The sequence below is a fragment of the Pseudorasbora parva genome, chromosome 11, assembly GCF_024679245.1.
Source record: "Pseudorasbora parva isolate DD20220531a chromosome 11, ASM2467924v1, whole genome shotgun sequence".
Classification (NCBI taxonomy): domain Eukaryota; kingdom Metazoa; phylum Chordata; class Actinopteri; order Cypriniformes; family Gobionidae; genus Pseudorasbora; species Pseudorasbora parva.
The window spans coordinates 1,551,599-1,564,854 of NC_090182.1; the positions used below are offsets into that span (position 1 = coordinate 1,551,599).

Genomic DNA, 13,256 nt, shown 5'->3' on the forward strand with positions numbered 1-13,256 from the left:
TCAATAACAAAAGCTGCTAAATGATTAAATGTACTATTATTAAATTTGATGATCAGGTTTAAATATAAACATTAAAGCAATCTGATTACTCTGTTGTCATAAAACTTTCATGGTTGTTTTTTATAGTTATTCAAATGTAATTATGTGAGAGGTTTGGATGTTAGAAAAAGGATTTACAAGTGTGTGTGTTGTGTTTTAAGCTGACACAGAGACAATAATGAATCACCATAAACTATAAATCCAGCATAGAGGGGTTCAGTGAATGTGGTGCTGAATGTGTGTAAGTGTGTGAGTGTGTGTGTGTCAGAGACTCTGTAGAAGGACAGAGTGCCGGATGACACGTCAATATACACTCCTACTCTATTAGGGGATGAACAGACAGCAGGAATATCAGTGAAGATCTTATTGTGACAGACAAGGAATCTGTCATATTTCCAAATCAGACTCCAGGATTTGTCATTGGATCCAAACTCACAGTCACTCCCTCCTTTCCTCCTGATCCCTTTATATGTCACTGATATACCAGCATCTCCATCCCATTCAGCCTCCCAGTAACAGCGGCCAGTCAGACTCTCTCCACTCACAACCTGAGGAAACTCTTTAAATCTCTCTGGATGATCAGGATACGGCTGATGCTCTTGCACACATGTGATCTTCCTGTTCTCATCAGACAGAACAAGACGAGTGTGTGCTGTGTCTGGATCCAGTGTGAGATCACAGGCATCTGAACACAAGAAGAGAGAAACATCTAGAACAACAAAACAATAGTAACTAGACAAGCATGTGTGTGTGTGTGTGTGTGTGTGTGTGTGTGTGTGTGTGTGTGTGTGTGTGTGTGTGTGTGTGTGTGTGTGTGTGTGTGGTCGTACACTTTTGTAGTCCTGCTGTGATCCTGATCTTTCCTCCATGATCCACACTATAAACAAACAAACACACATTAATGATCTAAAGCTCTAATGTCACGTCATTCAGACATAAATCTTAGGTCTGGAAAATCACTGCTTGACATATTGAACAGGAGTATATCTGTTCTGTACAGTTTTACGTTTGCTGCTGGTGACGCTCACATAATTCACTTAAATTTTAGCTTGACTATATTTTAGTCCATGACATAAATTACATTTTAATTGCTCATGCACACTATATTATAGTGATTATGTAACAAAATAATCACAGGAAAAGTTTGCGGTCTTTGATGTAAAAATATTAATAATTTTACCGATAAAAAAAGGAAATTAGCCGTAAATATGTGCGCATGTATGGACACTAGTCTAGAACATGTGTCTCCACTCTTTTACGGGAGTGAGCAAAGTAATGAAGTAATCTGAATTATTTATATTTTTTACATCTGATATACACATTTAGATTAGATATGCCACTCATGAATGAAGTTATGCACTGAAACTTACTTATAACTTTTTAAAATATTATTAAGGCATAAATATTTGTAGTGGATGTGCTGCTTTTGAGCCCTTTTCCTGTGGCATGCTGTGTTTTAATGTTTTAACCACCACGAGGATTGCTTGGCAGATGATAATTCTGCTTTAAACTGTGTTCAAAATAGCAGAACTCATGTTCTGAGAAAAGATTTTCACGCAAATAATGATCAATGATGCGCACTTGACTCCATCTCAGCAGAGCAGCATAATAGTATAGTGACAGACACGGAAGGACTCGCTCTGTGAACGACCGGTCCATTGGCCAGTTTGAATGCATCTGTAAAAACACTGCTGCACGCAGGTGTGCTGTTGATTTCAAACAAGAAATTTTGATGAATTAGAGCGGAGACTGAAAGCCAGGCCTTCTCGTCCAACATCAGTGCCTGACCTCACAAATGAGCTTCTAGAAGAATGGGCAAAAATCCACATAAACACACTCCTAAACCTTGAGGAAAGCCTTCCCAGAAGAGCTGGAGCAGTTAGAGCTGCAAAGTTTTGGCAATATAGTGTGTACTCACGTTTCTCCAGGTTGAGTAATATACAGGTCTGCAGTTTCGTTTTTTCTCTCAGTAAATGCATAAATTCCTGACTAAAATTATGAAATTATTATTATTTTATTATAATAATTCAATTTTGTATAATTAAATTCTAGATCTTTATGACCTTAGGAAAATGTTGTATGTTTTATGTGCTCAACCAAAACAGATCAGAGTGCTGAACAGGTCCTGTTCAGATAACAGTTATCCAATAGCACTAATTTAATTTGTTATTCAACCCAACACATGGTGCACTCCTTGAATAAACACTGAAAATATCAGATGTGAATAACTCATGTTCCATACGTTGTCCTGTTTAATGAGAGGATTTTGCAAATATGCAAAACACAGTCAGTGAACATGCGCTGAACTGTTATGATCTTGATTTAGTGGGTTATGAAATTTGTGTGCCTTGTGGAACATTAATATCCTTTGTCATTTGGCTGTTTCTATATATGGTAACAGATTTATACTAGTGCTACAATTGTGTGGCCTGTGCTAAAAAAAAATAAAAATCCAACCTCCGTAGCACCAGCATTATGCTTATTATGCACCTTCTCTTTTTTCATGGCTCTCTTTCAGTAAGCATTATCTCTTCAGGTATTGCACAACGACGCTTGTAAGGGTATTGTATGACAAGCCTAATTTATCAATCTTCGTTATCTATTCTATGTATTTCAAGTATTTGTTTTATTTATCTGCCATGCCTTCATCTTTAGACAGGACCAGGCAAATCTGCATCCCCCAGCATTTAAACTTAGGTCCGGGACTACACCAAACAACGTTTCTATACAACTAGACATTAATCACTGCAGCTCACTACCTGATAACACTTTTTTGTGTACTACCTGCTCTCTGAGTCTTTCTGTTAAAAATGTTGATTTACATCATGCACACACACTCAGTATGTCAGTATCAGTGTTTGACATACTTGAGACTTTCTAATGAGCAGTTTGGATCCTCTAGTTTTTCAGAGAGCAGCTTGATTCCTGAATCTCCTGGGTGATTGTAGCTCAGATCCAGCTCTCTCAGGTGAGAGGGGTTTGAACTCAGAGCTGAAGACACAAAATCACAGCCTTCCTCTGTCACCATACAGCCAGATAATCTGTAGTGGGATCAAAATAGTCTCATTATCTACAAAAACAAACATCAACACTCAACAGATTATACAAGAGTTATCTTTATGATGTTTACCACATCAAAAACATTATGTATTCAAACATCAGCAATAGTGCAGAATCAAACCTCAGTATCTGCAGGTGACAGCTAGGACTCTTCAGTCCATCAGAGAGCAGCTCCACTCCTGAATCACGTAGGTCATTGTTACTCAGGTCTAGCTCTCTCAAGACACAGTTCGAGGATTGAAGGACTGATGACACACTCTCACAACTCTGAGCAGTAAGATTACAGACAGAAAGACTGAAAGAGATCAGAACACACAACGGTCAGATTATCTAAAGACACATTAACATTATGTCCAACTGACAGTAAATCATCTCCTATATGTTCTTACACACCTCAGTATCTGAAGCTGAGAGTCTGGACTCTTCATTCCACCCGAGAGCAGCTTCACTCCTGAATCATGCAGGTCATTGTTACTTAGGTCCAGCTCTCTCAGGACAACATTTGAGTACTGAAGAGCTGATGACACAATTTCACAATGCTGACCAGTGAGTTTACAGCCAGCAAAACTAGAAGAGATGCAATAATATTATACAATTAAACAAATAATGAAAAAACAATAATGCATGCAAAGGAAGTAACACATTTTCAGTTTCTTTCATTTCAGCAATAACACTTTTTTAACATTAACTTAATTTCTAATTCATTGGATGATTTTCAAGGGTTTTGAATGTATTTAGTTAATTGGTCATGACATGAGGAATCAAACGTTCTTTTTTTCAAGTGCTCCTCCTGAACTTGAATAAAGCATAATTTGATGAAAACTAAGACTTTTCTTCCTCCTCCACATTGTGATGTTGAACCTCTTACACCTGTCTCATCAAGTTTTCCCATCGGCTATTACTTCCGTCTGGTAAGGTCAAACTGGTGCGATCATTGATATATTACGTAGATGCCTCATTCGACAGATCAGCGCAGGCACTAATGAGGTATCTATATATGTACTATGATCGCGCCAATTTGACCTTATCAAACGGAAGAAATAGCCAATGGGAAAACTTAATGAGACTCGTCTGGATATGAGGTAAAAAAATAACATAAATACTGTTCGGTTTCTGTGAGAATGTCATTGGTTCGTGTCTTAAGACATCAATGTGTCGTCAGGAGCCGCTAATTTTAATTTTTGGGTGAACTAATCCTTAAAGGAGAAGATCTCTCATTTAGGAAATGGTTCATTTTAATGGTGCTACATTCATTACTAAACATGATTCTTAATTTGTCAATTATCAAACACTCACAGAGCTTTCTTGCAGTTGATCAGAGCTGGTATCAGTCTTCTTCTACCCTCATCTGATGTGTTGTATGTCTTGAGGTCCAGCTCTTTCAGCGGCTTCTCTGACATCTGAAGCATGTAGGCGATTGTTGAGCAGTAACCAGGAGAGAGATACGTCTCTGAGTTTTTGTCTGATTCCACAAACTCCTGAATCTCTCTGGACAGAGTCTGATCTTTCCCTTCCAGCAGACAGAGGAACAGATTGATGGACTGATCAGCAGAGAGAGAATTTTGTCTTTTATTTTTAACAATGTTGAGACTTTATATCTTCTTTTGAATGTACTGTGTGGTTCTCCCGATGGTCTCTGAGCTGTTCTCTGTATGTGTCAGTAGATCCTGTAAGAGTCTCTGATTGGATTCCAGAGAGATGCCCAGTAGGAACCGCAGAAACAGATCCAGCTGTCCATTCTTAGTTTCGAGGGCTTTATCTACTGCTAATGTTAGTAGATCAAACAGAGAGACTTTGAAATTGTAAACTCTCCAATCATACTGAAAAATCTGCAGTGGTTCTTTGTTCTCGATCAAATGTGAGTAAAACAGATAGAAAGCAGCGAGAAACTCCTGGATGCTCAGATGAATGAAGCTGTAAACTTTCCTCTGATGAATCACAGATTCCTCCTTAAAGATCTCAGTGCAGATCCCAGAATACACTGCTGCGTCAGTGACGTCTATGCCGCTCTCTTTCAGGTCCTCCTCATAGAACATCACATTGCCCTTCATCAGCTGATTGAAAGCCACTTCAGCAAGTTTCACAATCACTTCTCTGTTGGACGGCAGGAGTTTCTCTGGATCTCTCTCTTCATACTTCTGATTCCTCATGTTGATCTGAATCAGCAGGAAGTGGATGTACATTTCAGTCAGAGTTTGAGGGATTTCTGCCCTCAGATCTTCTTCCAGGAGCTTTTGAAGCACAGTGGATGAGATCCAGCAGAAGACGGGTATGTGGCACATGATGTGGAGGCTTCTTGCTCTTCTGATGTGGGAGATGATTCTGCTGGCTTGAGGCTCGTCCCTGATTCTCTTCCTGAAATATTCCTCCTTCTGAGGCTCATTGAATCCCTGAATCTCTGTCAGACGGTTGATGTATTTGGAGGGGATCTGATTGGCTGCTGCTGGTCTGGAGGTGATCCAGATGAGAGCCGAGGGAAGCATCTCTCCTTTCATGAGCTTTGACATCAACACATCCACTGATGAAGTCTCAGTCACATCAGAAACTTCCTGAGCGTCTGAAAACCTCAGTGTGATTCTGCTTTCATCCAGACCATCAAAGATGAACACAACTTTACACTCCCCATAAATCTTTGAGTCCAGATCGTGAAGTTCAGGATGAAAGTCCAGCAGAAGTCTGCGAAGACTGTACTTCTGATCTCGGATCAAGTTCAGCTCTCGACATGGAAACACAAACATGAAATCTACATCCTGATTGGCTCTTCCCTCGGCCCAGTCAAGAATGAACTTCTGCACAGAGACGGTTTTTCCGATTCCAGCGATGCCTTTAGTAAGAACAGTCTTGATCTGCTGTTTCTCCTCACGTCCTGGTTCAGCTGAGACTGTAAAGATGTCATTGCAGTAGATTGGAGTGTCTTGTGAGTGTTTTTTTCTGGCTCTTTTCTCCATCTGTAAAACCTCATGTTCTTCATTCACTCCTTCTCTCTCTCCCTCTATGATGTAGAGCTGTGTGTAGATCCTGTTCAGGAGGGCTTCATTCTCCTGGAGTTTCAGTCCCTCAAATAATCTCTCATACTTGTTCTTCATGCTGGTTTTGTGCTGGTCTTTGACTCTCTGAAGGACTTTGTCTAATGGTTGAGAAGGATCCTGTGGTTCAGTCTGACCACCTCTATTCACACTACAAAATAAGAATAAAATAATAAAATAGAAGAATAAAAATATGGTAAATAGCAATCATTAGAGTATTAGTAGACTCTTAGGTTAGGGTAAGATGCTATAATTAAAGTTATTAGAATAAGTTGACATCTAGTTGCAAAGGTACTTCTAGTTAGTAAAATATATAAAGTGGACCATTGAAAATAAAGTGTCCCCTGACTTAATTTAAATTTTTGGATGAAATAAACGTTTACACTCACCCGGGGTCAGAGGTCACTGCTTCATCGCTAAATTTAGGAGGATCAGACAATGATCGTGTACTCTTCTGAGACACACAGCTGGGTTCTGCAGATGAAGATCTCTGACCACTGATAGAGAAAACATATAATTCTTCCTTTAGGTCTGTCTGTGGTTTTATTGATTATGAGTCAGTGTCTGTAGTCTCTGATACTGGATTGATTCTCACCTGGGGTCAGAGGTCACGGCTTCATCACTGAATATAGGAGGATCAGACAGTGATCGTGTACTCCTCTGAAACACACAGCTGGGTTCTGCAGATGAAGATCTCTGACCACTGATAGAGAAAACATATATAATTCTTCCTTTAGGTCTGTCTGTGGTTTTATTGAGTATGAGTCAGTGTCTGTTGTCTCTGATACTGGATTAATTCTCACCTGGGGTCAGAGGTCACGGCTTCATCACTGAATATAGGAGGATCAGACAGTGATTGGTCACTCTTCTGAAACACACAGCTGGGTTCTGCAGATGAAGATCTCTGACCACTGATAGAGAAAACATATATAATTCTTCCTTTAGGTCTGTCTGTGGTTTTATTGAGTATGAGTCAGTGTCTGTAGTCTCTGATACTGGATTAATTCTCACCTGGGGTCAGAGGTCACGGCTTCATCGCTGAATATAGGAGGATCAGGCAGTGATTGGTCACTCTTCTGAGACACACAGCTGGGTTCTGCAGATGAATATCTCTGACCACTGATAGAGAAAACATATATAATTCTTCCTTTAGGTCTGTCTGTGGTTTAATAATTATGAGTCAGTGTCTGTAGTCTCTGATACCGGATTAATTCTCACCTGAGGTCAGAGGTCACTGCTTCATCACTGAATATAGGAGGATCAGACAGTGATCGTGTACTCCTCTGAGACACACAGCTGGGTTCTGCAGATGAAGATCTCTGACCACTGATAGAGAAAACATATATAATTCTTCCTTTAGGTCTGTCTGTGGTTTAATAATTATGAGTCAGTGTCTGTAGTCTCTGATACCGGATTAATTCTCACCTGGGGTCAGAGGTCACTGCTTCATCAGTGGATTTATGAGAATCAGGCAGTGATTGGTCACTCTTCTGAGACACACAGCTGGGTTCTGCAGATGAAGATCTCTGACCACTGACAGCGAGAAAACATATATAATTATTCCTTTAATTCTGTCTGTGGTTTTATTGATTATGAGTCAGTGTCTGTAGTCTCTGATACTGGATTGATTCTCACCTGGGGTCAGAGGTCACTGCTTCATCGCTGAATATAGGAGGATCAGACAGTGATTGGTCACTCTTCAGAGACACACAGCTGGGTTCTGCAGATGAAGATCTCTGACCACTGATAGAGAAAACATATATAATTCTTCCTTTAGGTCTGTCTGTGGTTTTATTGAGTATGAGTCAGTGTCTGTAGTCTCTGATACTGGATTAATTCTCACCTGGGGTCAGAGGTCACGGCTTCATCGCTGAATATAGGAGGATCAGACAGTGATTGGTCACTCTTCTGAGACACACAGCTGGGTTCTGCAGATGAAGATCTCTGACCACTGATAGAGAAAACATATATAATTCTTCCTTTAGGTCTGTCTGTGGTTTTATTGATTATGAGTCAGTGTCTGATGTTTACAAACCCGATTCCAAAAAAGTTGGGACACTGTACAAATTACAAATTGCAAAAACAGAATGCAATGATGTGGAAGTTTCAAATTTCTATATTTCATTCAGAAAACAACATAGATGACATATTAAGTGTTTAAACTGAGAACATGTATAATTTTAGGGTAAAAATAAGTTGATTTTAAATTCAACACATCTCAAAAAAGTTGGGACAAGGCCATGTTTCCCCCTGTGTGTCATCCCCTCTTCTTTTTATATCAGTCTGCAACAGTGATGCCAGTAACGAGTTACTCTAATCTGACTACTTTTTTCCAGTAACGAGTAATCTAACGCGTTACTATTTCCAAACCAGTAATCAGATTAAAGTTGCTTATCCAGGTCACTGTGAGTTACTATTTTAGTAAAAACCGACAGCTTATCAAAATTCTCAGCCCGAGTCCGGCTGGAGCCCGTGTTTTTTTTTTTTACATTGTTGCAGCCATTAAAATAGTTCAGTTTTGTTTTTAATGTCAAAGTAGTTATTTTTCGTTTCGTTTCTTTATTAACCTAATTTAGAAAAATGTTCAGAGCAATTTTTTGTTTGTTAAATTAAAGTTTATATAGGCAAGACAATTCAAGAGTTAGTTTGAGAGACTAGGCTATTAAACATGCGGTTAACTCTCTGGGTCGTCACATAAAAAAATGTAAACTTTAACATAACAAACAAAAAATTGCTCTAAACATTTTTCTAAATGAACTTAATAAAGAAACGAAATGAAATATAACTACTTTGACATTAAAAACAAAGTAGGCTAGTTATTATAGCACCACAAAGGCATTTCTGACGAGCTGAGGCAGCTGATAGATTAGCCTACTGCTCGCAACGGCGCTCAAAAAACCCGAAACGGGCTACACAATCCAAACAAAACAAAAAGTACAGGCAGGTTGTCTTATAGCCTACCTTACACTTCAGCTAAATTAATATAAATCCGATCTTCAATTCCCGCGGTATATGCTCATTTAACGGAGTTCACATCAAAGCAAAAGATTCCAGAATTTTATTCAGCAGCTCATTTCAAATTCAAAGATCGCAATATGAGAGAGAGTGGCCTAAGCACTGGTAGGATCATTAGTCTCATTAATTTATATTGAAGATGATTGTGTTTTGTGTGACTTATTTTAAAGTTTCATTTACGGCCATATGCGTTGGCTTGCTTTACTCATTTGCAGCGATGTTGCAGTAGCACCATCATATCTATCTGACTACAACATAACACGCTCTCACACATTTATTTTTTTAATTATTTGCCAGGAGTAAAACTTACACATGTGGTTTAAACAACCAGATATATTTACATGTGTCCGGTTTCGTCTGAAATGCTTTCATGCACCTTCTGAATCGGTTTGTTTGAGTGATCGGAATTAAATATGTCTCGAAAGACTCTCGGAAGGCATTTAGGCCTAACGTTACTCCTGGTCATTTCGCAATCAGATAGACCTGGTCACATAAAATGAATGAAGGAACCAGTTGTAAAAAGGCCATAACTCTAGCAGCTGCACTGAAGAGACGGACTCTTTAACCCTGCGCGAGCCATGTCTGACAGCGGCGTAAGCTATCATGGTCTCATGTTGTTTCCAACAGCACAGCACATCTCATTGTTCCTTTTAATGATTAAAATAAATATAAAACGAAGGAGAAGCCTAAAAAAAGGGGCGTAAAAAAGTCGGGGCCGTCAGGCTCGGGCATAAATGCAATAAAGTGTGTTGCCAAAAACGGTCGTCATTTCTATTTTGAGGCGGCAGCGGTGTTGTCGGCAACTGCTGAATGTAACTAATAAAGTAACTTGTAATCTAACTTAGTCACTTTTAAAATCAAGTAATCTGTAAAGTAACTAAGTTACTTTTTAAAGGAGTAATCAGTAATCAGTAATCAGATTACTTTTTCAAAGTAACTGTGGCAACACTGGTCTGCAAACATCTGGGCACTGAGGAGACGAGCTGCTCAAGTTTAGGAATGTTGTCCCATTCTTGTCTAATACAGACTTCTAGTTGCTCAACTGTCTTAGGTCTTCTTTGTCGCATCTTCCTCTTTATCATGCGCCAAATGTTTTCTAATGGTGAAAGATCTGGACTGCAGGCTGGCCATTTCAGTGCCGGATCCTTCTTCTACTCTGCCATGATGTTGTAATTGATGCAGTGTGTGGTCTGGCATTGTCATGTTGGAGAATGTAAGGTCTTCCCTGAAAGAGACGCCGTCTGGATGGAGCATATGTTGTTCTAGAACTTGGATAGACCTTTCAGCATTGATGGCCTTTCCAGATGTGTAAGCTGGCCATGCCACACACACTCATGACCCCCAGACCATCAGAGATCAGCTTCTGAACTGAGCGCTGAGAACAGCTTGGGTTGTCCTTGTTCTCTTTAGTCCGGATGACATGGCGTCCCAGTTTTCCAAAAAGAACTTCAATGATCTCAGAACAGTTTTCCACTTTGCCACAGTCCATTTTAAATGAGCCTTGGTCCAGAGCAAACGCCTGCGCTTCTGGATCATGTTTAGATATGGCTTCTTCTTTGACCTGTAGAGTTTTAGCCGGCGACGGCGAATGGCACGGTGGATTGTGTTCTCCAATGTTTTCTGGAAGTATTCCTGAGCCCATGTTGTGATGTCCATTACAGTATCATTCCTGTGTGTGATGCAGTGCCGTCTAAGGGCTGAAGATCACGGGCATCCAGTTTGGTTTTGACCCTTGACCCTTACGCTCAGAGATTGGTCCAGATTCTCTGAATCTTTGAATGATATTATGCACTGTAGATGATGATAACTTAAACTCTTTGCAGTGTTTCTCTGAGAAACTCCTTTCTGATATCGCTCCACTATTGTCAGCCGCAGCATTGGGGGAATTGGTGATCCTCTGCCCATCTTGCCTTCTGAGAGACACTGCCACTCTGAGAGGCTCTTTTTATACCCAATCATGTTGACAATTGACCTAATAAGCTGCAAATTGGTCCTCCAGCTGTTCCTAAATGTCCATTTAACTTTGCCGGCCTCTTATTGCTACCTGTGCCAACTTTTTTGGAATGTGTAGCTCTCATGAAATCCAAAATGAGCAGATATTTGGCATGACATTTCAAAATGTCTCACTTTCAACATTTGATATGTTATTTATAGATGTCACATGCCTGTCCTGTCTTGTGTGCACATGTGGGTTTTGTATCTATGACCATCTGTGCTTCTGTCATTGTCTGATCCCTCCCCCTTGTTATCTAATTAGTGTTTGATTTCTCCCACCTGTGTTTCCTCGTTCCCTGCCTCATTTGTTCCCTTTTATAAGCTCCTGGTGTTTGTCAGTCTTTGTCGGATCATTGTACTGTCTACGTCTCCCGTTCCTCCATGACTTCTGTTGGTATGTTTTTGAGTTTTTGGTTTATGTGTTTTGCCCCCTCGTGGGTGTTTGTTTTGTATTTATGTTTATTTTTACAATTAAATCTTTAGTCCTCTCACTATTTTCCTATTGTTAATAAAATATAAGTTTATGAGATTGGTAAATTATTGCATTCCATTTTTATTCACAATTTGTACAGTGTCCCAACTTTTTTGGAATTGTGTTTGTATGATACTGGATTATATCTCACCAGGGGTCAGAGGTCACTGCTTCATCAGTGGATTCATAAGGATCAGGCAGTGATTGGTCACTCTTCTGAGACACACAGCTGGGTTCTGCAGATGAAGATCTCTGACCACTGATAGTGAGAAAATAGAAATAATTATTCCTTTAACTCTGTCTGTGTTTTTATTAATTATGAGTCAGTGTCTGTTGTCTCTTATACTGGAATATATCTCACCTGGGGTCAGAGGTCACTGCCTCATCAGTGGATTTATGAGAATCGGGCAGTGATTGGTCACTCTTCTGAAACACTTTGCTAATTGCCCTTATGCACCATGTGTTCCCCATAATGAGAGACTAACACAAGCTTGTATATGGAAACACAAATAATATATGACATTAAATCCTTTTCTTAAATTAAAATTGGTCAATTTATCCACTACACTTCAAAAACACGATGAATTTGAGAATTCAAAGAATTGCAGTGAGTAAGATGATGATAATTACCTCTACACTTCAACCAGTCACATCACACAGGAAATCAATGTGTATTGTGTCAGGAAAACATGACACCTGTCCCTTTAAGAGAAAGAGACAGATTTAAACTCTAAAGTTGTTCAAACTACAAGATTCTGCGTCTGCATTTTTGTATCTTCATTTAATCAACAGTGATCTGACTGTCCCATCCCCACAAAAGTCAGATCAACAGGACAACATGCACAGAGCTGTCACGTTACTCGCTGTGTAGTGGAGTCCAAACAAACCGCATGATGCAGAATAGCTGAGATAGAAGAATTTAATGAACCACCAATAAATACAAAGCACACAACCCATTTAACAATGATGGTAACAACACAGAACTGAGCAACCAGAGGGTTTAAATAAACTGGGAATTACCATCAACAAAACATGGAAACGGTGTCTGCTGTGGAGTTTCAAAATGAGAAAGCAGTCACTTTTTTTTTTAAAGGGGCGGTGAAATGCTGTTTCAGGCATACTGAGCTTTACACTGTTAAAGACTTGGAATCCCATCCTAAACACAGACAAAGTTTCAAAAACTAATGTTGGACGTTTGATGGAGTATTTCTGTGTCAAAAATACTCCTTCCGGTTTCTCACAAGTTTCGGAGAGTTTTTTTCGAGTATGGGTCGGCTTGACGTTAATAGAGCGGAAGGTCCTTGTATGGGCCGTACGGGCTCTTCTCCCGGTAGGGTGCGCGCGCGTGACTAGAGCGAGAGAGGAAATGCACGCCCATAAACACTCGCTCAGGTGCAGATCCAGTCGTCCGTGAACACTTCTGACGCGCCGCGCTCCACTTTATTCCTATGGGTGACGTCGAGCGACTTCAACGCTTCAGCACAGCATTCTGGGAAGGCAGCGCTGCATTTGAACCGATTTGAACGCAGAAATGACGGGAAGCTTCACAACATCGCTTCAGTCGCGTCTCAAAGTGGATTTCCACGCCACTGCTGTCGGGACTTCACCAAATCATACCAAAGAAGTGTGTTTCTGACGGAGCGGTCCCA

General features: G+C 40.0%; 2 protein-coding genes across 2 annotated transcripts; both read right to left on the reverse strand.

Annotated features, from left to right (window-relative positions):
• Positions 1-173: 173 nt before the first annotated feature.
• LOC137092949 (NACHT, LRR and PYD domains-containing protein 12-like) lies at positions 174-4,508 on the reverse strand. Its single transcript, XM_067457517.1, has 6 exons — positions 4,396-4,508; positions 3,493-3,666; positions 3,221-3,394; positions 2,907-3,080; positions 870-916; positions 174-724 (listed from the first exon to the last, which is right to left on the reverse strand). The coding sequence occupies exons 1-6, from the start codon at positions 4,506-4,508 to the stop codon at positions 174-176; spliced, it is 1,233 nt and encodes a 410-aa protein (XP_067313618.1).
• LOC137092953 (NACHT, LRR and PYD domains-containing protein 12-like) lies at positions 2,913-12,078 on the reverse strand. Its single transcript, XM_067457524.1, has 14 exons — positions 11,969-12,078; positions 11,759-11,866; positions 10,884-11,050; positions 7,969-8,116; positions 7,761-7,868; positions 7,551-7,658; positions 7,137-7,244; positions 6,929-7,036; positions 6,721-6,828; positions 6,515-6,622; positions 4,396-6,276; positions 3,493-3,666; positions 3,221-3,394; positions 2,913-3,080 (listed from the first exon to the last, which is right to left on the reverse strand). Exons 1-11 carry the CDS (start codon positions 12,076-12,078, stop codon positions 4,692-4,694), a joined length of 2,766 nt encoding a protein of 921 aa, XP_067313625.1. The 3' UTR covers positions 2,913-3,080; positions 3,221-3,394; positions 3,493-3,666; positions 4,396-4,691.
• Between the last annotated feature and the right edge of the window lie 1,178 nt (positions 12,079-13,256).